The sequence below is a fragment of the Akanthomyces muscarius genome, chromosome 4 (assembly GCF_028009165.1).
Source record: "Akanthomyces muscarius strain Ve6 chromosome 4, whole genome shotgun sequence".
Lineage (NCBI taxonomy): Eukaryota > Fungi > Ascomycota > Sordariomycetes > Hypocreales > Cordycipitaceae > Akanthomyces > Akanthomyces muscarius.
Window position 1 is genome coordinate 4283804 of NC_079244.1, and position 26324 is coordinate 4310127.

Here is a 26324-nt window from a genome sequence, read left to right on the forward strand (position 1 = left end):
CAGTAGGTACCAACACCTCTGCAAACCAAGGCAAGACTCCGCAGTGATGATTGAGACGGGGCGACATATGTTTCGATTGAGAACATGTCTACGGGACAGTCATGTGCTGCTAGACTGCTCTCCCGAGTTAATTCAAACCGGCGGTCGAGTCGCAATGTGGCGGCGCGCTGCTCTCTCTCCAACAAGTAGCTTCCCGCGTCGTCCCACAGGATCGGCAGCCCGCTCCGAAGCATATTTGCTCTCACCAAAAAGCCAATGAACCGCCAGGCTCAACAACTCTCAAGTAATGAGCAAAAGGCACGTTTCCCACTGCCGACAGTCACCTCGCCATCATCATCGTATGTTGGATTCAAAAGAAAAACCAACGGCACATGCACACGCATAAACGCAAAACACGCACAAGGTTTCAAAAAAAGCAATGCAAGTCTACTCTCAATCAAAGCACAACACCATCAGAACTTGCCGTAGCTACTCAGTCGCCATCGTTTGACCTCGGTGAAACGGCCCAAGGCTGCTACTCTGGGCCGTCTCTTCACCGTCCGTTGCTGCCCTGACCGTTGACCCAGGCCGCCTCCTCGGCCAGCGCCGTCGTCACGTCCACAAACTCCCATTGCTGGTTCGTCGTCTCGTAGCACGGGTAGCTGATGATTTCCGCCCCGTCCTCCTCGTCACTCTCCCTCACGTCCAGCACCGCACCGTCCATTTTGCTCGCTACATAAAACACCCCACTGTTACCTCCTCTCCTTGTCAGCCGCCAGTTTAATAAAAATAAAATAAAAACGCGGAAACGTGCATAAAACAGCCAAGTAGGAAAAGGGGGCGTCTCTTACGTGTTTCCACCACCTACCGCGTCTGCGCGCCACATTTGATTGTCAGTCGCATTGTTGGTCCAGGCGATGATCCGGCCAGTCGCCTGCTCGCCTCCCTCCACGTCGAGCACCATCTTGGCGCCCACGTTTATGAGGAAAAAGTACTCGCCAGAGTCGCCCGCCGCGGCGGGCGTGACCTCAAACAGCTGCTTGGGGAGCGCGGCGCGGCCGACGTCGATGGAGGAGCACACGGCCGGCGCTTCTGGGCCGGGCACGTGGATGACCTTGCCGTGGAGCCTGCTCCGGATGAAGAACAGGCCGCCGACGAGATTGAGACTCATTTTTTTGTTCCTTTGTCTTTGCGAGAAGAAAATGCTTGCTGGTTGGGGGTTGTATAGATGCGTGGGTGGTCTTGACTAGAGTTTCCTGATGCAAGACAAAGAAAACTTTTGGGCAACCTATATATGATTTTTATTTTATTTTTTTGGGAGGCTCATATATGCCAAATGGGGCATGATTCATCGAGACTCGGCAGTTGGAGATGGGCAGTGTAGCTGGGCAGTGTAGCCAGGCAGCAAGAGAGGGTCCAGCACGCTCAACCGTGCAGTTTCGAGGCGCTGATGCAATGCACAGGTCTGTGAATTCATCGCATCGTCAGTTGTAAATCCATGTTCATTATTCATATCATTTCTATATCAGAGACTCCGCCGGCGGCGGTATCGGCTTTCGCGATACCTCACCCCTAGGAGGCAGCGGCGGATGCTGCTGGGTCGGGCCTCGTGCCGCGACGGGCGATGATCCTGCCAGATGAGCTGGCTTTCTCGCTACGGGCGGCTTGTTTCCTCCACCCTCCTTTCTCAGCGACTGCTGCGACGCCGATGACTCTGGACGCGGCGGCGGCGGCGGCGACGTCATCGTCGCCATCGGCGTGCCAGGTGTTGGCTGCTGGCCCACGGCCCGACGGCGCGGCGGCGGCGGAGGCGGCGGCTGCTGCTGGCGCTCCGAGTCGGTGCTCCGCCGCGACGATGACACTGACGCTTGGTCGTCCGCAATGGCTAGCTTGCCGACCTGCGCAGGGAGCCTGGCCTGATCAAACGGTGGCGGCATAGGTCGTCTCGACGACGAGCCGGTCGAGGCCATCGACATGGTGCGCGGCGGCATCGGCACCTTTTCGTACGGCGAGCTCGAGAGACTGCTAGCCACGCCTGGAGAAGCCCGCGACACAGAGACCCAGTCGGGCTCATCGGTGCTCGGGAACGGGTTCGACGGGCGATGCGGGTTGAGGCTCATGGGTTGCCCGTTGCGGCCAGCGGGGATGGGAATGTGCGCCCGCGCCGTCTGCTTGTTGTCCAGCCACCACTTCTGTCGGTCTGAGCTGGCAGCTGGCAGTCCGGGTTCCAGCGATTCAAAGCCGATGAGGTCCTCATCCTCGGTGTCCAGGTCGCCCAGGATCGAGCCTCCCGTGTCGCCAAGTTCGGCCTTGCGCCGCTCGTACAGCTCCGCGCCTATGGCCTCGCGCCGACGTTCGTTGACGATGCTGACTGTGCACTCAAACGTCCCGTATACCGGGCGGTGGTCCGAGAAGCGCAGCGGCGCCGAGTTGTAGCTGAGTTGCCGCAAATTCGGGCCTTTTCGCAGGATGCGATCCGTCCATGCAGGGATTCTCGCCTTTTCGCTGTAGATTGTTAGATGAGACACGACAAAAGTGCTTGGCAACATACGAGCTGTCATAATGATCGGTTCCCACGTCAAACTTGTACGTGGGCATAAAGTTGATGCGCGCCTCCGAGTAAAAGGGAAACGCTAGACCGGCAACCATTTGTAGATTCAGCTGGTCGTTTTCGTACAGCTTTGGCAGGTTCCGTTGCTGCACCAGCGCTCGGGCCATATCAGAACCGAGTCCAATGCGGTAGTTGAAATCGCCGAGCCAGATAATGGCATCTACACTTGTTAGCTCGTGGCCGTCTGGGCGGGTCAAGAACATACCGTGATCGTCGATGCCGCGATTTCGCTGAAACCGCAGACCATGGTGGATAGTTGCGTAATCTCTATTTCTTTCGTCATAGTTTGCAAAGCCAGCCGCCAAATGTGCTGTGACAAAGCAAATATGCGTGTTGGCGTAGTCTAATCGGATTGCCACGGCGCCCTTGTTGCCAGCCATGCCTGACATACCCGTCTTCTTGACGCTGCCTTCGACATTTTTTATATTGGGTAGGCTCGATGCCTTGACAAAAATGCATAGCGCCGCGCCAACTAGCTGTCCGCTGCGCAAGAGCACATAAGGCTCGCCGCCGGTCCGGTCCTGGCGCTCGTTCAGAGCATTCTTGACGGCCTGCTCCCATAGGTATTTGCGCGATGGATCGCTATTCATGATCTGCTGCGGGCTGAGTTCGACAATTTCTTGAAACGCCACGACATAGATATCGGGAAGTTCCTTGCCAACCTCTGGGGGGAACAGCCACGGCGACAGGTCTTGGCCAATGCCTTCCGTTTTACCGTTGAGGTTAAACGTGCCTACCCAGAGATTGATATGTTCAAATGATGTATATTCGTCACTGCGCTTGTTGAGCTCTGCCGAGATAAAATCACTAATTGGGTCAAAGAGGTGCACCGGCGCTTGCCCAATCAGCCGACCCAGGAGCATATCGATGGTGATTTGCCGCGACGGGTCGACAAAATTGTTGTGGTAAAGTCGCTGTACCGATTTTCGCATGTCGGCTACGGCGCCGGCCAGCGACATTTTGCCAGTGCGTGTAAATGATGACTTGAGCGCGCCTGTGCCGGCATAGATCTTGGACAGCGAATCGCCGTTGTCGGCCCAAAGCGTGGAGTGACGCATCCAAAAATCAGAGGCAGCATATGCACTGCGGTGACTGAGGAAGGCCTCTGCTGCCATTTGAGAAATCAGTGTCTGGATCAAGTTGGTTCGGTCCAGGCAGTCGAGACAGTTTGTGCGGAAGACGCCTTCTTGCTGCAGCACGACAATCATTCTCGTGTCCTTGCTGCGCAAATGCTTTTCGTCGTCGGCTTCCTCGGCCAAGAAATAGGCGAACCCATCAATGGAGTGCTCAATATAGCGACGTATATCGCGCGCAGCTTCGTACCCACCAGGGCCCTTGGTCTCGGCATGAAAGTCGTAGTGCGTCTGTCGCAGCATGGCGTGGTCGTCTACTCCGCCGCCTTGACGGGCGCGACTCAGTGGGCAATACTTGATGCCAGTCTTGTAAGCATTGCTCAGCTCGACTTCGCCGGGTTTTGTCTCGCTCAGTAGGTTAACTATATGCACCGCACTGTACATGTCTTCGAGCTCTTCGAAATGCTTGTTAAAAGCAGGTTGTGTAGCATCCGCCGGTCTTGTTATTGTGAGCTTCTGTCGCCCAGGTATCAGGTCGGCGGCTTGCTCCCAAAATACGGGAATTGAGCCACGTATCTGGACGTAGGAGAAGACGGTGCCCGTGGCACTCCAGAATATGGTTTCCGACTCAACAAAGTTGGCAACGTGGCCGTCGTCGTCAATACCGCGAGCATTGAAGCGAGTTCCAGCTCGGCGACAGGACAAGCGGGAAATGAGTGTTAAATACGACGCTCGACCGTTGTTGCCTTTGAGTGGCGAGGCGCTCTGTGGGATCGTCATGGTCTTGCAAAAGCCGCGAATGGCAGATGTCAAAATGCGGGACTCGTCCAGCGCTTCCCGCTCATGTGGCAACAGCCGCGATCGGAACTTGACCAAAGGACTGATCATGAAAGAGTTCCACAAATACATGTCATTAAAGCTGTCGATATGGAACGAGTCTGCGTTGATTGGGCGATCTTGGAGTCGGTTAGTTACGTCAAAGTCGGTACTGTAGTAAAACGAGCCATTGCTCAAAATCTTGCGCAGCTCATGGCAAGGATGTTCGATGGCCACGTCGCGGTGGCTAAGGCTCTGGCCATAGGCCTGGGAGCCGTATACCGAGGAGGAATCGGATGGTTCGATTTCGTAGGACTCGAGGGGCACAACGTCGTCGTACTCGTCAGTGCTTAGGCAGTAAAACGCCACACTGACAATCTTCTCGACCGTCTCTCCTGGCCGCACGGTCGCCGTACGGGTCGCGTGAGTTATTACGGACAGGAAAACTTCATTGTTGGCGGAGATCAGGCCAAGAGTGCCGTAGATGGGTCGGTGGGTGAGCGGGCGATAGTCCCTCAGCAGCGCCTTGGTGACGGGCGCAAATTCGACCATGCACTTGGCGGCGGGGGACTTGTTGGTGGCCGGTAGCGACGTATAGGAGCCATTAGGTATGATGTCGCTGGCCGAGGCGCTATATCGCAGGATGAGGGCGTGTGTCGACGAGACAATTGCAATCGCACGGGCCGGATGGTCGCGGATGTAAAGCTCACAGGACTTTTCGGGCGCCGGCGGCTGCGACGTCCACTGGTGGTCCATGGTCGGTGAGACTAGTGGGTGCGGCAACGCACGCCGAGGGACTGCTGCTCAGGGAGGAGGATGAGGTTCAGGCGCTGCGCATGTTCGACTGTTGATGTAGATGTAGGTAGGATGGAGCCACTTGTCGGATGACGTCGTGGGAGGGATGTAATATGGTAAAGTTTGCTGGCACGTATTTCCAACACCCAAAGTTAATGCGAGTATTTGATGGCAGTTTGAGCCGTCGCAACTTGAAGCAACATTATTTTTTATTTTATTTTGTGTCATATTGTTTCATTTACTAATTATATGCTCCTTCTGTTGGGCCCGTGGCCAAGATGCGGGCAGGGTGCAAAGCAGTCCGACACCAATACCAAAAGGCAAACAGATTTCTACCTCCGTACGAGTTCGTTCGTGCAGGTCGTACCGTGTCGTAATATTCGTAATACGACCAAGTCGTCCACTTGGACAACTTGTGCCGATATTTTTCCTCCCGATTGAGCAGCGCTTGAGCAAAGAGCTCAAAAAAAAACCAAGGTAGTAAGAAGTGACTTCAGATTCGACAATGAGATCATGCTCTCCATTGGAGAGCGTTCATCCTCTTCCTATCATATGTTTATGTGTAAGGAATCATCACCAGCCATTTTTAGGATGAAGAACAAAAAAATGTTGCGAGCCACAATTCAGATAAAATATGACGGCCAAAATCTTGCTTACCTAATGAGATTGCTGGTGTGGGCCCGAGGTACCTTGCACGCGTTTTGTCGCTGTGGGGATACCTTGGCGCCGCGCTCGTCCAAAGATCTTCCAGCCATCTGAAGCCAGAATCTTGGCTTGTTCCTTCAATTTTCAGAGCTATCACCAGCGTATGCCGCCAGCGACTACAGCATCTAACGGCCGCGCATCACCTCCGTGACCGATTCCAGCGAGCCATGAGCGACTTTGGTTCTTACGGCGGCGCCGACGAGGAGTATGCCTCGGTGCGCAAGTACAATGCCTTGGTGGTAAGTTTTTGGCGGATACGAACGCTGCGGCGTTGTCGAGTCTTTCACGGCTGACATTTTCGCGCAGGAAGCCGACTCGGACAGCTTCGAAAACTGGGAAAACCTCGTCAAGGCGTGCGAAGCCCTTGACGGTGGTCTGAACCGCAACTCCAGTCCTCAAGCGCTTGCGACCTTTCGCGACGCCTACGACCGATTCCTTCTCAAGTTTCCTCTGCTCTTCGGCTACTGGAAGAAATATGCCGATCTCGAGTTTAATATCGCGGGACCCGAATCTGCCCAAATGGTATGTCTCCAACCCTGGAAGTGGTGGGAACAGCAGCTAACCCCCTTGCCCCAGGTGTACGAAAAAGGATGCGCCAGCATTTCCAATTCTGTCGACTTGTGGACAGACTACTGCTCCTTCACCATGGACACTACTCATGATCCACAGATCGTCAGAGAGTAAGTTGATTGTCTTTTCCCCTCGCAACATATCACTCAACGCAGCACGCGCTTGCGCAACGATTCGCGGCTTCGAGCCTTGACAGATCCTGCACCTGCAGTCTGCTGGTGAGATAACTGGTGCTCCCCATCTCTCTGGATGCTCCCTTACGCTCTACCAGTGAATATGCCTTTGATCGCAACATACCTCTTTCCCCGGCTCAGAATTGATCAACCACACGATGCCTGGCATCACCCCCTCGCTGGATAGCCAGCCTGAAGCTGGATATCCCCCTGCCATGACCCTTGTATTTACCCTCACTCCCACATTCCTCCCGTATCCGCATTGTGAGATGGCAGCTAACAAGAAACGCAGACTGTTTGAGCGGGGGGCCTCATGCGTCGGGCTAGATTTTATGGCCCACCCCTTCTGGGACAAGTACATCGAGTATGAGGAGAGGCAGGAGGCGCAAGACCGCATATTTGCGCTTCTGGTCCGCATCATTCGCATTCCTATGCACCAATACGCACGCTACTTCGATCGCTTCCGCGCTCTCGCTCACACAAGGCCGCTGATCGAGGTCGTGGACGCGGAGACGCTCGCCAAGTTTCAGGCTGAGATAGCCACTGAAACGCCTGGTCAACGCCCAGAGATCGATGTGGAACGTGATGTGCGAGGCAAGATTGACGGCATGTACTTTGAGGTGTTTCAATCCACGCAAAACGAGGTTTCGAAGCGATGGACATACGAATCAGAGATCAAGCGTCCATATTTTCACGTCACGGAGCTTGAAAATGCTCAGCTGAGTAACTGGCGCAAATACCTCGACTTTGAGGAGGCGGAAGGCGACTACAGTCGCATCGTCTGCCTGTACGAGCGCTGCATGACGACATGCGCGTTCTACGACGAGTTTTGGTTCCGCTACACGCGGTGGATGGCTTCACAAGCTGAAAAGGAGTCGGAGACGAGGAACATCTTCATCCGCGCAGCCACAATGTTTGTGCCGTTGAGTCGGCCAGGCATCCGCATGCAGTGGGCCTACTTTGAAGAGAGCACCGGCCGGGTCGGCGTGGCGCTGGCCATCCACGAGGCTATCCTGATGAAGCTGCAGGACTGCACTGAGGTCATCATTTCGTGGGCCAACATGGAACGCCGGCAAAACGGAGTGGACGCTGCCATTCAGGTATACAAGGATCAGATTGACGCACCGACGGTTGACGTGTACACCAAGGCCGCGCTGGTGGCCGAGTGGGCGCTGTTGGTGTGGCGCGGCAAGGGATCGGCGGAGGACGCGCGGGCCATTTTCGTTAAGAACGTGCAGTGGTACGCGGACAGCCGGCACTTTTGGGACAAGTGGTTCGAGTTTGAGCTCAACCAGCAGGTCGACGGGCAGAGCGCGCCGGACCAGGCAGAGCGCCTACATCACGTCTTTGTGGAGCTCCGCAGCAAGAGCCGACTGTCGGCGGCGTCGAAGATGGAGCTGGCACAAGCGTACATGAACTACTTAGTGCAGCAGGGCGGCAAGGAGGCGATGAAGACGTTCTTGGAGGTGGACCGTGATATGTTTGGTCCGGCCTCGGTGCGCACCAAATCGTCGACAGAGGAGAATGGAGCTCAGCCGGTTGGAGAGCTGGACGGGACGAGCCGGCGCAAGGCCGAGACACAGTGGCTCAAGTTCTACGAAGCGCACTTTGAGCCGTTGGCAGAGGCGCAGGGGACGGCAGATTTCAATTGAAGAGTGTGCAGGAGTATAGTATAGTATACCGGATGATGGAAGGAGAAAGTATGTAGGTTGGCGTTATGGCTATAGCTAAGCGGCCCGGCGTGGCCATGTAAACAGGGTGGCTATAGTGTTTGGACTATGTGAATGAAAATTGATTGTCCTTTTCCGTATTTTTCTTTTCTTCCATGTCTGTCAGGCGATGGTGACTTGCAAGTGATTTATGGGGTCCGTGGTCGGTGACGAGAATGACGCATATAAAACTATCAGAAAGCAAGAGTGAATGGAATTGCGAGATGGACAACAGGGCGTGAATTGGGCCGGCCATCTGGCGTGCGGTGCTTCACGGTCCTCTTGGACACTGAGATGCGCCGATTCCGATGGGCAGAGTCGGAGACCGGCCGCGGGCACCCGAGAAAAAATCGAGATACGTCAGCCGAGCCAAAAACCGACAGCGGCCAACGGCTTTACTGAGGCAGTACAGATAGTTTACCATTAGCTTTTTTTATTCCAACCCGTCGGAAATCTGGCGTTCGAATGATCACTGGGCACTACAGCTACTCTTCCCCTGATATCAACAAAAAATAAAATACCGTCGACTTGATTCGTCGCCCGTCAGACCAACCGGGTACATGCTCGCTCGGCTTCCCACGTTCCACATCGACCCATTTTCTCTCACGCGCTTTTGCCTCTGCAGAAGAGTTGATAAGTAGACCCGCCGTGCGACCCGCCCGTTGTTGAACCACTCAGACGCTGCCAATTTCAATTGTGCCTGTAACAAAAGGGTCCAGAAACTTTTTTCGTTGGTACCTTGAAGTTGGGAGTACCTGTGACGAAATCAGAGGGCGCGCGCGGTCCTCGGCTCTGCCCAACACGGGTAACTCGTGGATCCTCTCTTCTGCGACGAAAGCACGCCCTTGTATTTCTCAGCCTCTCTCTCTCTCCCCACCAGGCCGTTGCCACTTTGTTTTTTTCTCTCTCTTCTCTCTTTGCTCTTGCAAATACCGTGTAGTTTCAGAGTACTGTCATCATCGTGAGTTTTGCCCCAATTCCTCGTTTGCCCCCTTCCCGAGCCATCGCCGAGCTTAAGCACGCAACTGTCCTTATAAGCTACGCTTTTTGCTGAAGCTGCGCAAATGCTGTTGCCTCACATCTCTCACTCTTTTTTATACACATTTCACTAACGCTTCTTCACTGAAGATGGCTTCCTTTTCTCGTCAGTTTGCCCGCACAGCGGCCCGCAACACCTTTGCCTCGGCCATCCCCCGCCAGGCCTTCCGCAGCAGCGGCCGCCGGTTCTACTCGTCCGAGGCGCCCAAGCAGTCGTCGTCGTCTGGCCTGCTCTACGTCGGCGGTGCCGCCGCCGCCGGTGGTCTCGGCTACTGGTTCTACGCCAACAACAAGGCCGGTGCCGCCACCAAGCTCGCCAACCCGACCAAGGCCGACTACCAGGCCGTGTACGACGAGATTGCCGCGCGCCTCGAGGAAAAGGACGACTACGACGACGGCAGCTTCGGCCCCGTGCTCCTGCGCCTCGCCTGGCACGCGTCGGGCACCTACGATAAGGAGACGGGCACCGGCGGCAGCAACGGCGCCACGATGCGCTTCAAGCCCGAGTCGAGCCACGGCGCCAACGCCGGCCTGGTTGCCGCCCGCGACTTCCTCGACCCCGTCAAGGCCAAGTTCCCCTGGATCACCTACTCGGACCTCTGGATCCTGGGCGGCGTCTGCGCCATCCAGGAGATGCAGGGCCCCATTGTGCCCTACCGCCCCGGCCGCTCCGACCGCGACGTCGCCGCCTGCACCCCCGACGGCCGCCTCCCCGACGCCACCCAGGGCGGCGACCACCTCCGCAGCATCTTCTACCGCATGGGCTTCAACGACCAGGAGATTGTCGCCCTCTCCGGCGCCCACGCCCTCGGCCGCTGCCACAAGGACCGCTCCGGCTTTGACGGTCCCTGGACCTTTTCCCCTACCGTCCTGACCAACGACTTTTACACCCTGCTCCTCGACCAGCAGTGGCAGTGGAAGAAGTGGGATGGCCCCAAGCAGGTATGTTAAGACTCATGTTTTTCTTCTTCATTTCCTTTGAATCGCTAAAGCTGACAAAAACAAAAGTACGAGGACAAGAGCACCAAGAGCCTCATGATGCTGCCCACCGACATGGCCCTGGTCCAGGACAAGGCCTTCCGCCCCCACGTTGAGCGCTACGCCAAGAGCAACGACGAGTTCTTCAAGGACTTCTCCGCCGTTGTCCTTCGCCTCTTTGAGCTCGGCGTCCCTTTTGCCGCTGGCAACGAGTCGCAGCGCTGGACCATGAAGCCCACCTGGGACGAGAGCAAATAGAGAAAGAACAATTCTGCGAGACGCGGGAAAAAAAGTGTAGACATAGAAATTTAGACGATAGACGGCCAAACTGGCCCAGCCCGAAGCGGCTGTTTTGTTAAGTTAGAGAGCAACGCCGACAGGCCATCTATTTTGATTATTTATTTTTATTTTTTATTTTTTATTTTTTATAAATGCACGATCTTGTTCAATACCATGCTGTTATAGCTCCATTGTGCCTGGCACCATGACGCACAGTGGCGCATATTAAAAAAAGGGTCACCGGGAATGACTTACCATCCCGCCGTCCCGGCGCATGCAGCCACATTGGGCATGAAATCGGCCAATTGATCGACAAACGCATCGCAATAGCTCTTTGACAAATGTGCCCAACTGAAAATTGCATCTTGAAACCTTCCCTGCGATGCTTTGCGACAGCTCGCCTCGATCTCGGGGTCCTGCATCTGCCACCTTATCTTCCGTGCCCCGCCCTGCTGATAAATACACTGCCGATCATCAAGGTGCAGCGCCAGATTTGTTGCAGAGCAAAGCGGATTGATAATATAGCATTTGTCTTCTAGCATTATTCAGCGACTGCGAGCTACAATTCAACTATCCGAGAATTATCCTGATTTTATTCCCGGAGCTATTTGCGACCCATTAGGGATTCATAGACTTTGGCAACTGGCGCGGGCACGTCATAGATCACTAAAAGTTAACAAGTCTGCACCCCTCAATCCCGAATGCCCGAAAGACGCTATAAAAGCACAACCACCTCCCTCTTCCTGGGTCAATTTGACGATGCGACCTGTACACTGGCAGCTAGCTCGAACTTGCTACTCCTACTCCTCATTAGCGTCACCTGCAGTAAAGACAGCATCCACCCGCGTTAGCTGGCGCCGTCTTGATTCCGCTACTCTACTACAACGCTTCTTCCACCCCGCACCTCTCCGACGCCAACATCACAGCACAGCCGCAGCAACCATGGGCTCGTACAGCACCGTCAACAAGGCCGCCCCCGGCGTGCCCTTTTACACGCCCGCGCAGGAGCCCGCCATCGGCTCCGTCGAGGACGAGGGCCAGGCCGGCTCGGCGCCGACGCTCTTCCAGCCCATCAAGGTCCGCGGGCTGGAGCAGCAGAACCGCGTCGTCGTGTCGCCCATGTGCCAGTACAGCGCCGACGACGGCCACCTGACCGACTACCACCTGGTGCACCTGGGCCAGCTGGCGCTGCACGGCGCGGGCCTCGTCTTTGTCGAGGCGACGGCCGTCGAGGCGCGCGGCCGCATCAGCCCCGAGGACAGCGGCCTCTGGAAGGACTCGCAGATTGCGCCGCTCAAGCGCATCGTCGACTTTGTGCACAGCCAGAATGCCAAGATTGGCATCCAGATTGGCCACGCCGGCCGCAAGGCGAGCACCCTCGCGCCCTGGCTCGGCGGCACCGCCAACAAGACCATTGCCGACAAGGACGCCAACGGCTGGCCCGACGACGTCGTGGGCATGAGCCCGATCCCGTTTGCCGACGACCACGCCTCGCCCAAGGAGCTGACCGTGGCGGAGATCAAGGGTCTGGTCCAGGCCTTTGCCGACACTGCCAAGCGCGCTGTGGCCGCCGGCTTTGATACAATCGAGATTCACGCGGCGCATGGCTACCTGCTGACCAGCTCGCTGTCGCCTCTGAGCAACGTAAGTTCTTGTCTCGTTCCGTGCATGACATGGGGTGCATTCTAACGGGCATTTCGTGATAGACACGCACCGACGAATACGGCGGCAGCTACGAGAACCGCACCCGGATGCTCAAGGAGGTAATCGGCGCCGTCCGAGGCGTCATCCCCGAGGCCATGCCGCTGTGGCTGCGCGTGTCCGGCTCCGAGTGGATGGAGTCGTCGGGCGCGCCCTCGTGGGACCTCGAGAGCACCATCCGGCTGGCCAAGGAGCTGCCCGCGCTCGGCGTCGACGTGCTCGACGTCAGCAGCGGCGGCAACAACTCGGCGCAAAAGATCCCCATGGACAACAAGCGCTTCCAGTCGGACCTGGCGAAGGAGGTCCGCAAGGCGGTCCTCGCCGACAAGCTGCCGCTGCTGATTGGCACCGTCGGCTTCATCACCGACAGCCAGACGGCTGCGGGCCTGGTGCAGGAGGGCGGGCCCGAGCAGGCCGCCGACTTTGCGCTGCTGGCGAGGCAGTTTCTGCGCGAGCCCGAGTGGGTGCTCCGGGCGGCGCACGAGCTCAAGGTCAAGGCCAAGTGGCCGAACCAGTATCACCGCGCCGGGCCCCCGGCCACCTTTGAGCGCCACTTCTAGAATAAACGACGGCCTACCCTACAACGGTGCTTGCTTGGCGAAAGCTGGCGATTTCGTGCAAATCATGGCTAAAATAGACGTATAGACGAATTATATGAATTCATACTTGTTATGATCAACCTTTGTAGCCGATCAACACTTGCAATAGTTCATGCACTATGTGGCCTCATCGTTCAGCATTCAATATCTGCAGAAGCCACATAGACAAGAGAAGCTCCCAGCTCAGCGGGTTACGGGTGCATACAAGACACGGGTTCAATATTGCACAGTGAAAGAGTCAGCAGACGCAAGACTCATGAAATATTTATGCAAAAATCAAGCTTCCAGACTGGTCGGTGGCGCGTGAGGCTGTCTGTTGGATCTGGCACTCCACCGGCTGTCTGCAGATGGCGTCTCGTTGTGGCCAGATATCTAAACAAGTTTCAATTGTATCCGAGATCCACCCGGGCCTATGGTGTATCGGCGCGATGGATTGGTAGGATTTGTATGAACCGGATGGCGGAAAAGGACATGGTCTTCTCAGCAGAGTGCGAGCTGAGCTGCACGCAGCTCCGAGACCCTGTCTGGGAAGCGCTCGTGATACATACGGTAGCCGGAGAAAAAGATACGTGGTGAAGTTGCATCGAGTGAGAACGGGGCGAGGCTGGAGCACAGGGTGACTACCTAGATGCTAGGTTGTGCTGGCTGGAGAGAAGGCTGGCAGCCGTGCAAGCCACCCGTGGCCACAAGTCTGGGCGCTTACAATTGTTGGAATTTTTTTTTTTTGATTAGCTGAAAACCCCCCCTCGAAAATACAGGTGTCCTTTTGGGCGAGGACCAACTTGCCAGTGTTTCCGCGAATTTGTCTTGACTTATCGCTGTTCCTCCGAAAAAAGGTACATTTTGGCTTTTGGTGTGGTCAGCCTTGGATTTGTCAGGCGGGACGGTACCTGTGGATGGCACGGAAACCTCACGATTGGCCAGGTACCTGCCCATCCCTCCCGGCAGTGTGGCGAAAGCTACCCTCCCCTGCCGGGACTGCAAGGTGCTAGCGGGCCCCGCTGGCGCGATTTACAGTGGGCTGTCGAGGCTCTCAGGGCCTCAAGGTGGCGTCCCAGCTCGCTGCAGCCACGGCCGCGCTGCATGCCGTAGCACAGTGCAGTGAAGTGATTTAGTGGTCGAGCCCGCTGCAAGCTCTGCGCTGAGGCGGCCGAAACAGCTGGCCCAGCCTTTCGCCGCTTTGGCAAGCTACTGGCAGGCCAGGTTGGCCACTGGCCAGGTCCCCTGCTCCGCCGCCCGCCATTGGAAAGGGACACTTGTTCAATTGACGCCTCGTCCAGCTCCCCACACTGCCAACCTCCCCACGCTGGCCATACATTACCATCAACCATCCCCAAGATCCAAGGCAACTTCTTCCTCTTGCTTTCCTCGCCACGCAACATCTGGAAAAAGTTCAGTGTCGCCCATCTGTACATTTTCCCATATACCCCTTTCCCATTCCATCACACACACACACATCAAGATGCAGCACAAGCGCATTTGTCTCGGCCTCTTCGCCGCCTTTGCTGGCCTGGTCACTGCCGCCGACGACTCGGACGTCACCCAGCTCACTGGCAAGACCTTTGACGACTTCGTCAAGACCAACGACCTGGTCCTCGCCGAGTGTAAGTTGCATCAAAGCTGCCTGCACCCGTCAATCATGCCAACACAGAGCTAACAAGGCCATCTCTCTAGTCTTTGCTCCCTGGTGCGGCCACTGCAAGGCCCTCGCCCCCGAGTATGAGGAGGCTGCCACCTCCCTGAAGGAGAAGAACATCAAGCTCGCCAAGATTGACTGCACCGAGGAGGCTGATCTCTGCCAGTCCCACGGTGTCGAGGGCTACCCCACCCTCAAGGTCTTCCGCGGCGCCGACAACGTCTCCCCCTACGGTGGCCAGCGCAAGGCCGCTGCCATCACCTCCTACATGGTCAAGCAGTCCCTGCCCGCCGTCTCCGCCCTCGAGAAGGATACCCTCGCGGACTTCAAGACGGCCGACAAGGTCGTTGTCGTCGCCTACGTTGCCGAGGACGACAAGACCTCTGCCGACGTCTTCAAGACGGTCGCTGAGAAGTTCCGCAACGACTACCTCTTTGGTTCCGTCGCCGACGCCGCCCTGGCCGAGGCTGACGGTGTCAAGGCCCCCGCCGTTGTCCTCTACAAGTCCTTTGACGAGGGCAAGACCGTCTTCAAGGGCAAGAAGTTCGAGGCTGAGGCTATCGAGGAGTTTGCCAAGACCGCTGCCACCCCCCTCATCGGCGAGATTGGCCCCGAGACGTACGCTGGCTATATGTCCGCCGGCCTTCCCCTTGCCTACATCTTTGCCGAGACCGAGGACGAGCGCGCCGACCTCGGCAAGGCCCTCAAGTCCGTCGCTGAGAAGCACAAGGGCAAGGTCAACTTTGGTACCATTGATGCCAAGTCTTTCGGCGCCCACGCCGGCAACCTGAACCTCAAGACCGACAAGTTCCCCTCCTTTGCCATCCAGGACATTGAGGGCAACAAGAAGTTCCCCTTTGACCAGGAGAAGGAGATTACCGAGAAGAACATTGCCAAGTTTGTCGACGACTACGTCGCCGGCAAGGTTGAGCCCAGCATCAAGTCGGAGCCCATCCCCGAGTCCCAGGACGGCCCCGTCACCGTCGTTGTCGCCAAGAACTACGACGACATTGTCCTCGACAACAACAAGGACGTCCTCATCGAGTTCTACGCCCCCTGGTGCGGTCACTGCAAGGCTCTCGCCCCCAAGTATGACCAGCTCGGCGCAGCCTTCCAGGAGTCCGAGTTCAAGGACAAGGTCACCATCGCCAAGGTCGACGCCACGCTCAACGACGTCCCCGATGACATCTCTGGCTTCCCCACCATCAAGCTGTACGCCGCCGGCGACAAGAAGAACCCCGTCACCTACAACGGCGCCCGCACTCCCGAGGACCTCATCGAGTTCATCAAGGAGAACGGCAAGCACAAGGCCTCCGTCACCATCAAGGAGGAGGCTACCGAGGAGGCTGCCCCCGCCGCTTCCAAGGAGAAGAAGGATGTTGCCGACGAGGAGGAGGGTGACCACGACGAGTTGTAAACGTCATGTATTAGTGAATCATAAAATTGGGAATGTTTACGAGGGTTTCTTTTTTGTTACTATACGGTTGCCACAGTCGCGCCAATGATTTATAGTTTTTCTGCGAGTCAATACACATTTCGGATCAAAATAGATCATGTACTCCATACCACTGGCACTTTCTTTCTTCTGTAATGAATCTTTGCTTGTTCTCAGTATTGTTGTACAGCTACGCAATGTCGATTACGACATGTCGTTTCATTGAAACCATTTCGCGGTAGCATCTTCCAATCCCACCTGTGCTTCCGTGCCATCCCGGTTACGTCCGGCCATGCGCTCTTTATTTATTTTTTTCCCTGAGCTATTTGCTCCAGGTTCTTGACGTAGCTGGTCAATCGGGTGACGGAGGCTTGCAGTGTCTAGTGTAGTGTTAGTATCAATTTAGTCTTAAATCCAATAAGAGAGAACGTCGAACGTACGTAGATATCCTCGGTCAGCAGGTCGTTGGAGGTCTTGTACTCTTGGACGAGGTAGGTGTAGACGCTGCTGCCGGCAACGGTGCATCCGAGGAGGAAGCCAAAGAGGCTGCAAAGTCAGTGTCAGCATAAAAAGCATTCGGCGCAGAGGAACAAGACGAACCCGCCGCGGAATGCACCCATGGGCTTCTTGGCCACCAGAGGAGCGTCGGCCATGCGGCGCGCTGTGCTGTGGAAGCCAGCACGGCCGGCCAGGGCGGCGCGGCCCAGTACGACTCTCGATGCGGTGGCGTACATTATTAGGGATTGCTGTGTGATGAGGGGAGAGCGATTCGACTTTGGTGGTGGTGGTGCAATTGGGAGGAAGCTTTCAGGAAGGAGGGTGATGCTGGGGTTTCGGCGAAGCAAGCTGGCCCGGTTCGGGGAGGGTGGCAACGAACCTGATTGGGGGCTTCGGCTTGGGCAAGCTCTCCAGGGTCTCCACCCTGGGGGGGGACCTTTTCTTCTGCCGTGTGACGGGCATTGCCTCAACGCACAACGCTAACCAGAACATGCACGCGACTGACAACGCTGTAACTTGGGAAAAAAAAAAAAGACCAACCACACACGCAACAAGATTATGCAAGCCTGAAATTTGATCGAAATGAATGACTTTGGAGTCATTGAGCTCGCCGGAGCCAAGACGACGTCGGCTCCTGGCTGGGCGTACGTCCCCGACACACGCCTTGCTGCCCAGCAGCAGCAGCAGCAGCAGCAGACCACGACGACGAACCGAAAGCGCGCGCGGAATGCCCCCGGCGGCGGGCTCACGCTCAGTGACCTCACGGCGCGGCAGGAGAACAAGATGCGCAAGGAGCTCGAGGCGCTGGACCGCGACGGCGGACGTGACGCCACGATTCCCCTGCCAGGGAAGAGTGGACGGAGTGAGCAAGATCCCCCCTCCCCCCAAAACCATTACAAGTTCAAGACAGAAGTGCTGACGTGTAGAAAACAGCACAGGGAAAACACACAGCCAATGTCCGCAAGATTCTGCAGTCGCAAAAGACGTTTGCCAACCATCTCGACGACTTTCTCGCGCTGCAGGCGCTGACGGAATCCAACGCCGCCGCCGCCGCAGCGGCCGCCAGCAAGCGATCCAACGCCGCCTCCCGCGCCAAGGAGAGTGCGTCCGTGACGCCGCAGCACCACGGCGGCAAGGGCGACACCCCGATGCCTGACGTGTCCGGCGAGGAAAAGGACGACCGGAGACTGCTCCAGGCCGCGCCGTGCTGGGTCCCGCCTCCGGCGCACCCGGGCGACGCGGACCCCCTGCTGATGAGCCGCGTGCCGCCGCTGCCGACCGACGCCGAGATGCGACGGCTGCTGGCGGCGCCGCCGCTCAGCTTCGGCGAGGCGCGGGGCAACTGGGGCGCGACGTACCCCGCGAGGGTGTTTTGCGAGGTCTGCGGATACTGGGGACGCGTGCGATGCCTGAAGTGCGGGACGAGGGTGTGCGCGCTCGAGTGCCTGGAGACGCATCGCGAGGAGTGCGTGACGCGGTATGGAATGTGAGGGGAGTTCAGAATGTTTGTAATTTGTATTGTCTGTGGCGTTTTATATGATACCCGGTGCATAGCATCATCAATGTTACGATATTTATGGTTTGCCTTGGCTTCAGATATTGGGGCTCGAGATGCCAGTACTATGTCAGGTAAATGAGCTGAACACGAAGACGGAACTTACTCATTCACTTGGTGCTTTGGTGCCCTCGAAATCAACTTCTACTGGTCAGCGAGCTCAGCGATTGATGTGGCTCTCACCGTGGCCAGACCTACTAGCACTTCGATCGTGGCCTATTGTGGAAAGCCTTGACTTATTTCTGACCTGTAGGAGACTTGCTGGAAAGGAAAGCCGATTACTCATGGAGAAGGACTGGCATGACGTGGTACCGAGAACAGACACAGGCTACCGCAGCAAGACGGCAAGACGGCATTGCTTGCGGGAAATGACTGGTACATTATTAATAGCCAAAGCGCTAGGCTTACCGGGAAATTACATGTCATATAAGACTTGTAGCCAGTCATCGTAATAATCTCTTCAAACAACTCGTATACGATGCTGTCTGTTGAATCATACTAGGCTGCTATACATGAGACTAATCTCCAGCGTGCAGTCACGCACCGATTTCGGCTCATTGACTCAACATCTGACAAATGCAGCAAATCAATTTGGCAGCCCCCTTTCTACTCTATATCCTTATTTATTTGAACATTTAAAACATGAACGACTCCATAACCAAAATATATCCCTTGTATTGACATCTTCATCGCCGAGGATCTGCCGTGTGACTCCCAAACGACACTACCCCACCTCCCAACTCCCCCTCCTAAAAAGAGGGTTGTCTGCCCCTCCAACATTGTCGACAGCACACCCTCAACCCACCGCTTTTTTTCCGCCGACTTTCGTTCGCACCGTCATCCTTTGCCCGCCATGTCGTCCGAGAAGGTTGATGCCGCCAAGGTGGCCGAGGGCGCGCCCAAAGAGCTCGCCTCCCGGCCCAAGGAGAAGAAGGAAAAGGCGCCCAAGCCGAACAAGAACGCCGGCCTCGAGGTACACAATCTGCGCCCAACTCCGAACGAGCGACTCGAAAAAAATCATATTAACGTCACATTGTAGCGCCCCGAGCCTGCCGAGTTTATCAAACACCGTCTGGATCTTTTCGACAAGATCAAGGCTAGACAGGATGCCGAAATTGCTGGTATGCGACAAACGACGACCCCGTGACGGAGGGAAGGGGGAAGAAGGGACATGTGCCAACTGACATGGATGTGCAGCCCAGCCGCGCGAAGAAATCACCGTTACTATGCCCAATGGCAACGAGACCAAGGGCACCTCGTGGGAGACTACCCCGCTGGCCATTGCCAAGGGCATCTCCAAGAGCCTGGTCGAGCGCACCGTCATTGCCCAGGTCGACGGCGAGCTGTGGGATCTCACCCGCCCGCTGGAGAAGAGCTGCAAGCTCGAGCTGCTCGATTTCGAGCACACCGAGGGTACGCGACCTTTCCTTTTCGTTTCGGAAACTCCCTGAACCAGTACTCATACCAATCTAGGCAAGAAGGTCTTCTGGCATTCGTCTGCCCATATCCTGGGCGAGGCCTGCGAGCGCCGCTTCGGTTGCTACCTCTGCAACGGTCCGCCCACCGAGAATCCTCCCGGTTTCTACTACGACATGGCCAACATGGAAGGGTGCGTCTGCCATCGCGTACAAACCTGCCGAGGAGAATACTAACAATGGTGCAGCCAGGTTGTAGGTGACGACGACAAGAAGGCGCTCGAGACCCTCTCATCGTCCATCATAAAGGAGAAGCAGCCCTTTGAGCGTCTAGAGATGACCAAGGACGAACTTCTCGAGATGTTCAAGTACAGCAAGTACAAGGAATACTTTATCCAGCAGCGTGTGCCCGAGGGCACCAAGTCCACCGTCTACCGCTGCGGTCCCCTGATTGATTTGTGCCGTGGCCCTCACGTGCCCAACACCGGTAACATTAAAGCCTTTGCCGTTCTACGAGTATGATGCCCCGGGCCTTCCTCGCAACGAAATTAAATGTACTAATGGTTCGCAGAGCTCCGCTGCCTACTGGCTGGGTGACTCCAAGAACGAGTCGGTGCAGCGCATCGCCGGCGTCTCGTTCCCCGACAAAAAGGCGCTCGAGCAGCACAAGGAGTTCCTCGCCGAGGCCGCCAAGCGCAACCACCGCAAGATTGGCACAGACCAGAAGCTCTTCTTCTTTGACGAGACGTCGCCGGGATCCACCTTTTTCCTGCCGCACGGCGCGCGCATCTACAACACGCTCATGGACGTCATCAAGGCCGAGTACCGCAAGCGCGAGTTCCAGGAGGTCATTACGCCCAACGTATACAAGTCGGAGCTGTGGAAGACGTCGGGCCACTGGGGCCACTACGCCGAGAACATGTTCACGTTCGAGGTCGAGAAGGAGCAGTACGGCATGAAGCCCATGAACTGCCCGGGCCACTGCAAGATCTTTAGCCACGCCGACATGAACTACAAGGATCTGCCGTGGCGCATGGCCGACTTTGGCGTGCTGCACCGCAACGAGTTCTCGGGCGCGCTGTCGGGCCTCACGCGCGTGCGCCGCTTCCAGCAGGACGACGCGCACATCTTCTGCACCGTCGACCAGATCCGCGACGAGATTGTCGGCTGCTTCGACTTTCTCGACAGCATCTACAGCCTCTTTGGCTTCGAGTACAAGCTCAAGCTGTCCACGCGGCCCGAAAAGTACATTGGCGATGTGGCCGTGTGGGACATGGCCGAGGACAAGCTCACCGAGGCGCTCAACGCCTTTACGCAGAAGATCGGCGGCAAGTGGGAGCTCAACCCGGGCGACGGCGCCTTCTACGGCCCCAAGATTGACATTACCGTCTACGACGCCCTGCGCCGCGAGTTCCAGTGCGGCACCATCCAGCTCGACTTTAACCTGCCCAAGCGCTTCAAGCTGCGCTATGTCGCCTCCAAGGACGAGAACGCGCCCGGCGGCGGCGACGCCGAGCCCGACCTGCCCGCCGGCTACGCCCGCCCCGTCATGGTGCACCGCGCCGTCCTCGGCTCCGTCGAGCGCATGTTTGCCATCCTCACCGAGCACTTTGCGGGTAAGTGGCCGTTCTGGCTCTCCCCGCGCCAGGTGCTCGTCGTGCCCATCATGCCCGCCGTCAACGACTACGCCGTCGAGGTGCAGACCGTCTTCAAGAACAAGGGCCTGTTTGTCGACGTGGACCTGAGCGGCAACACGTTTCAGAAGAAGATTCGCACTGGCCAGCTGGAGCAGTACAACTTTATCTTCGGTATGTTTTTTTTTTCCACCGTCACATCCTTTGCATCTACAATTTCGAAAATGAATGAAGAGAAGAAGAAGCTAACATGGGAAATTTTGCAGTCGTCGGCGCGGAAGAGGAAAAGTCTCGCACCGTCAACATTCGCAACCGCGACGACCAGGCCACGCAGAGCAAGGGCGAGCTGGTTCCCCTGCAGGAGGCGCTGGAGAAGATGATTAACCTCAAAGAGGAGAGGAGACGCGTCAACGAGATTTAAACAGAAAAAGAAAAAGAGACTATATATATGTGTGGAGAGGGAGAGAGAGATGGACGAGGATATTCATGAATTTTCTTCTTTTATTGAGCAAAAAGAGGGTCAGCGGGTAGGAAATGTTTAGCATGTACGGAGTAGTGACGAAAAAGGATTCGTTAGGTACAAGAGGAAAGAAAAAAGACTACAAATCGAATATATACGCATTATAAAGGCTTTTTCTTTGTGCCCTGAGACGAACTGCTCAGGGAGGTTCCGGGATGCCATTCCAGGAAGCAAAAAAAACCGCGAGGTTCAAGACTATTCACAAGCCCCCCAGACACGTGGGAAAATATTGGCAAAAAGACTATTTACGCCATGGCGTCGGGCAAAGACGGCGAGGCGTTTGAGGAGGAGGAATGGCTTGGGCTGCAACGGTTGCAGATGCCCAAACGGCTGGCTACTTGGCTGTCGGTCAAGCGTTTGTTTCCCTGCTCGTGAGAGGAAAAAAGGAAGTATGGCTGGTATAGGTTTGAGCAGGGGGGGGGGGCGTGGCTGTCACTTTAATATGCCAGTAGGTGTGGCGATCCAAAGTGCTAGCGTGCGCCATGTCTTGAAGCGGGTGGGCAGGGGTTTGGTCAAAGCATCTGTGTTGAGAAAAAGGCACCAAAGGTAAAAAAGGAAGATGGTGGCTTGCACGGGTCGGGAATTCAAAGGAGCTGGGAGCATGCCCGCGGATTATTGCTTGTCGTAGAGGGACGGAGGAGATTGGCCCAATGGCTCGATGGGTGTACAGGCCGGCGCCGGTGAAGCTACTGGCTATGCCTCGGTTGATGTTGTCATTGAGAATTGTTTGCCCTTGGTCGCCTGCCCTAGTATCAATGCGGTGCTCGTTTTTTCGTGTCGGTTTTAATAAACGGGGAATAGGGGCGGTCGGCTTGATGATCCAACCCCGTCCATGGGTGCTGACTGAACTAGAATTCCCTTGCCGCGCCCTTGACTTGCAAATTGGAAGAGCAGAGATGTCGGCGTGGAGCAGGAGGAACGGCGCGGAGTGCGGAGGAGACAGGGCGTGGCGCGAGTGGCGTGAGCGGTGCGAGTGGCGCAGGAAGGGAAGGGAGGGGTGCCAGGTGTGTCTGCGACTCTACGTTATTAGGTAGTTAGCGGATGCGTAGAGGTAGGTACGGATACCTTAGGTAGCCTTCAACGGCGCTGGAGAGGCGCTGTATTGTCCCCGGTGCCTTGGGCTAGTTCCGCCGACGAGTTAGCGAGAGCCGGGACCCAGCTGCAACGCCGTTGCACCTCGGGCTTTTGCTGGCAAAGATTCAGCGTCGGATGACGGGAATCGGGAGGGAATAGCGTGCGGACAGAACATGATGCGCAACGGACTCGGGCCAGCGCTGTGGTGTTGTCACGACAGACGACTCGTCTCACCTATGCATAAAGCACATCATGAATACATACATAAAATATACCTACCAGTAGGCATGTGTGCAGAGACACGAACTGCACCCAGCCGGACAACGGACAGCCGGTAAGAGTCGGACGTCCTGAAAATTCTCGGCCGTTGACTGGCTGCAGAGCCCAAACACGTCGCCACCCGACTAACCAAGCACCACGAGAAACATGCAGCACAACGTTGATGATGTGTCACATCACTACGCTACCAGTGGTGCAGTGCGCACGGTAGGTAGGTAATGCTTGCGCTCTTGCCAGGTCGCACTGCCGGCTCCGAGAGTTTGCTTGAGGTGTGGTGTGGTGTGCTGCTGCCACTGTTGCTGCACCGTGATATCCCTGTCACCCAGTAGTAGCTCGCCCGTCAAACAACAGGTCATCGGCCACATTTTCCCGCCGACTTTTCTCTTGTCCGTGCAAATGCCAGCTCGTGGCTCTTCTGTCAGACATGAGATGTGAGTAGTCGGTCCAGAAGGCGCAGCTCGTCAAATCGTGTTTCGCCGCGAGATGTGACGAAGCGGGCGCAGAGTCTGCCTGTCACGCCAAAAGCATCCTGACTTTTCGATTCGCTCAACCGCGCCATTTCTGACAGGCTGTCATTGCGCCCGCCTGACGAGAATAGTAATAAATAGCGGTCTGCTCTCCTTTGAGCATGTGCGAATCGCCATCGCCCCAGTCGGTGGGCCGTTGATGGCTGGGGGCGTGTGGACACGGGGCGCGGATAGATCATCTATCACAAAATACCTGTACCAAGGCACAGAGTCAAGACACGGTCTGTGGCGCCCACGAATGGAGCGGAACAATTGGAGCGGTCGCTCATTTCGGTACCGAGCTGCAACGAGCAGCCAGCCTTTGCGGTCCTGGCCGATGGCACAGTCGCTTCCTCCAGCGTCCCCTTGATGCCCGGCTTTGTCAGTCCAAGATTCGTCTTCTTCAACGTGATTGTCGGATGGGCGTAGAAGTGCGCCATGGGTTAGAGTGCGCATCCTGCTGAACTGCCTACCAGTAATAAAACAATGCTGTCCCTGGAACCTGTTGGCCGGGGTCGACGATCCAGCCCTGCTCGCCAGAAACTTGGCTGTCGCTGCTTCGCGGGCCGGCGCTGTTACGTACAACTGGTCGCCAATGGCCCATGCTACCGTTGTGCCCTCGGGGGACACCATGACCGGTCAATCGATCAGAGCCTACAATAATAAGCTAATTATTAAAGCCTGCCCCTTCATTGCAAAATGACTGCTCGACAATGATTTGCGATACCCCGGACCGGCCCCAGAATGTTGGGGGATGATGCGCTGGGGCACGATTGACATTGGGCGGGGAATGCATACAGGCAGAGTCGAGTGAACAGAACTGCCAGAGTACTGAATAGGATCGAGATAACGCCGGCTAAGGGGTTAGGGCAAAAGCGTGCACCAAGAGACAAACCATTGACCTGCAAACCTGGAGCTTGCATGCAAATGCCTCTGGCAGCGACGACTGAGCACACTCACCTCGGCAGCAGGAACCAGGTAACTAGCCAGGGTATATTCGCACGAGGTCTTTCGGTCTAGATTCGACCAGTCTGGAGATGGCGGATGGGACGAAGCTTCAGATGGGCTGCACACCAGGCGTTGGCGGCCACGCGGCGTCTGCCAGTCCACATACGGCACACACCATCACACCACTCTCCCCACAGGCGAGGCGCCACTAGACTGCGAGAGCGTTCGGGATGGGACGTGTCAGAAAAGAGGCAGGCGATGTGCTTGCCCGATAGAGGGCCCGCCAGGCAATATGATGTGTAAGTTTTGAGCGTTTTCTTTGCGGGCGGCCCTCGGGCACCCGCTTGCCGCCTTTTAGGCCGAATGAAACAAAGAAACGACTTGTAACACGGCTTGGCAGCACGCGAGCAGTTTTCAAGAGGGCTGCTTGTCAAAGACAAAAAGGTCTGCAGAAAATACCCGTGGGCGTTGACTGTGATGTGTCATTGGAGTCTGTCATGAGCCCGAATTTGCTGGCGGCGTCTTCTCTCCATCCCTGTGCGTGGCCTGCACCGGTAGCACCACCACCGAGGATCTTCGCTAGTGCAGCAGGTGCAGCAGTGGCTGGCGTCTACTGGTGGCGCTCAGCATTGCATTCGGACAGGCTACCTATTGCTTGTTACTCAGCTGCAGCGTCATGGAATTTCGTCAGGCGGTGCAGAAGGCCCGGGCCAGGGCTTGCAGTGGCAGCTGCACGTAAGCAATTGCTTGCATTGCCCGCATTGCACCAGAGCTGCATTGGTCGATGACAGACTAGGGACCTCTTTTTCTCGCTACCTAATTCGAGCAGGAGCAGAGTTGTTACTGGTACTAATAGACCATCTTGTCTCGCCGCGGCAATTGCATGCAGCCTGGGTGGTGGTGACAGGCGGCCTCACAACTCCGCCGAGGGGTGCAGCAGTCGAGAGTCGAGACCCAAGCAATTAAGCACGTCAGGCAAGCAGCGAGGTCACTCGGCGTGAACACATATCACCTAGTAGGTCCTTTGCAGATTCGTTCATGTGAGCAGCCGGGATAGCAGTTAACTGGCTTGCGGGAAAGCCACGGCGTCTTCCTGGAAGATGCTGGTAAAACGATCGAGAATGCGCCTGTCTGCGAGGGAGTGGATAACGAGAAAGAAGAGAGACCCAGATCATTACTGAGAAGGGAGAACTGCTGATGGTAGCTCAGAGCTGCTGGTAGGCTCGGTTGGCTGATGCCTTGTGTTGAAGTGTTGGCGATGACGCCTCGCCAGTTTTGCTAGCTGTTCAGTACAGCTACCTACGTTAGTGATGAGCCAAGGAGCAAGCCCAGGGCTGCTAGTTAGTGGGCAGCTAGGAGATCTGGCGGCGGCTTGTCCGACGAGGCGCGAACCATTGAATCCGTAGATTCTGCACCAACCATGACAGTCACGGTCGGGGGCGTTTGTCTGGTGCATGTTGGTCGCTAGCGCTCTGTACCAAGCTGCTACGTTAGTCAGGGTGTACTAGCAGTAGTGTAGGGAGTATGGGTAGGTAGCTGGTAAGCAGATTGCTTGCCTCGACGAGATGACCGTACTCTAGCGTGTCTAGCCAACTCTTTAACTCGTTGCCTGTTAGTGCAACCAGGGATGCGCAGTGGCAGGTCTGCTGGCGGTCGAGGGTGTTGATGGAAGGCAGATAGACAAACGGCAGCGTGAATGTGAAGTGGCAGCCAGCTGAACTGGCGATAGGTACCTTTGGTACCTGGAACTGCCTGGGTAGAGGGGGCGGCTGCAGCTGCACTCAGTAAGGTAGGTAAT

The 26324-nt window shown here is 56.4% G+C and overlaps 9 protein-coding genes across 9 annotated transcripts; 6 read left to right on the forward strand and 3 right to left on the reverse strand.

Moving 5' to 3' along the window:
• Positions 1-532: 532 nt before the first annotated feature.
• On the reverse strand, positions 533-1150 carry LMH87_012153 (uncharacterized protein; the record flags this gene model as incomplete). The annotated part of the gene is made up of 2 exons (XM_056201414.1): positions 533-728; positions 831-1150. 2 exons carry the CDS (start codon positions 1148-1150, stop codon positions 533-535), a joined length of 516 nt encoding a protein of 171 aa, XP_056053168.1.
• A 349-nt stretch (positions 1151-1499) lies between these two features.
• On the reverse strand, positions 1500-5235 carry LMH87_012154 (uncharacterized protein; the record flags this gene model as incomplete). Its single annotated transcript, XM_056201415.1, has 3 exons — positions 1500-2484; positions 2531-2750; positions 2796-5235. The coding sequence occupies 3 exons, from the start codon at positions 5233-5235 to the stop codon at positions 1500-1502; spliced, it is 3645 nt and encodes a 1214-aa protein (XP_056053169.1).
• Positions 5236-6146: 911 nt separating this feature from the next.
• Positions 6147-8374, forward strand: LMH87_012155 (uncharacterized protein; the record flags this gene model as incomplete). The annotated part of the gene is made up of 4 exons (XM_056201416.1): positions 6147-6218; positions 6286-6501; positions 6556-6659; positions 7015-8374. 4 exons carry the CDS (start codon positions 6147-6149, stop codon positions 8372-8374), a joined length of 1752 nt encoding a protein of 583 aa, XP_056053170.1.
• A 1185-nt stretch (positions 8375-9559) lies between these two features.
• On the forward strand, positions 9560-10705 carry LMH87_012156 (uncharacterized protein; the record flags this gene model as incomplete). The annotated part of the gene is made up of 2 exons (XM_056201417.1): positions 9560-10411; positions 10478-10705. 2 exons carry the CDS (start codon positions 9560-9562, stop codon positions 10703-10705), a joined length of 1080 nt encoding a protein of 359 aa, XP_056053171.1.
• A 963-nt stretch (positions 10706-11668) lies between these two features.
• LMH87_012157 (uncharacterized protein) lies at positions 11669-12987 on the forward strand (the record flags this gene model as incomplete). Its single annotated transcript, XM_056201418.1, has 2 exons — positions 11669-12370; positions 12433-12987. The coding sequence occupies 2 exons, from the start codon at positions 11669-11671 to the stop codon at positions 12985-12987; spliced, it is 1257 nt and encodes a 418-aa protein (XP_056053172.1).
• A 1501-nt stretch (positions 12988-14488) lies between these two features.
• On the forward strand, positions 14489-16079 carry LMH87_012158 (uncharacterized protein; the record flags this gene model as incomplete). The annotated part of the gene is made up of 2 exons (XM_056201419.1): positions 14489-14630; positions 14701-16079. The coding sequence occupies 2 exons, from the start codon at positions 14489-14491 to the stop codon at positions 16077-16079; spliced, it is 1521 nt and encodes a 506-aa protein (XP_056053173.1).
• Positions 16080-16402: 323 nt separating this feature from the next.
• On the reverse strand, positions 16403-16831 carry LMH87_012159 (uncharacterized protein; the record flags this gene model as incomplete). Its single annotated transcript, XM_056201421.1, has 3 exons — positions 16403-16477; positions 16538-16643; positions 16698-16831. 3 exons carry the CDS (start codon positions 16829-16831, stop codon positions 16403-16405), a joined length of 315 nt encoding a protein of 104 aa, XP_056053174.1.
• Positions 16832-17177: 346 nt separating this feature from the next.
• Positions 17178-18085, forward strand: LMH87_012160 (uncharacterized protein; the record flags this gene model as incomplete). The annotated part of the gene is made up of 2 exons (XM_056201422.1): positions 17178-17457; positions 17529-18085. 2 exons carry the CDS (start codon positions 17178-17180, stop codon positions 18083-18085), a joined length of 837 nt encoding a protein of 278 aa, XP_056053175.1.
• Positions 18086-19003: 918 nt separating this feature from the next.
• LMH87_012161 (uncharacterized protein) lies at positions 19004-21620 on the forward strand (the record flags this gene model as incomplete). The annotated part of the gene is made up of 7 exons (XM_056201423.1): positions 19004-19123; positions 19190-19271; positions 19348-19563; positions 19624-19759; positions 19814-20081; positions 20137-21373; positions 21466-21620. The coding sequence occupies 7 exons, from the start codon at positions 19004-19006 to the stop codon at positions 21618-21620; spliced, it is 2214 nt and encodes a 737-aa protein (XP_056053176.1).
• Positions 21621-26324: the final 4704 nt, after the last annotated feature.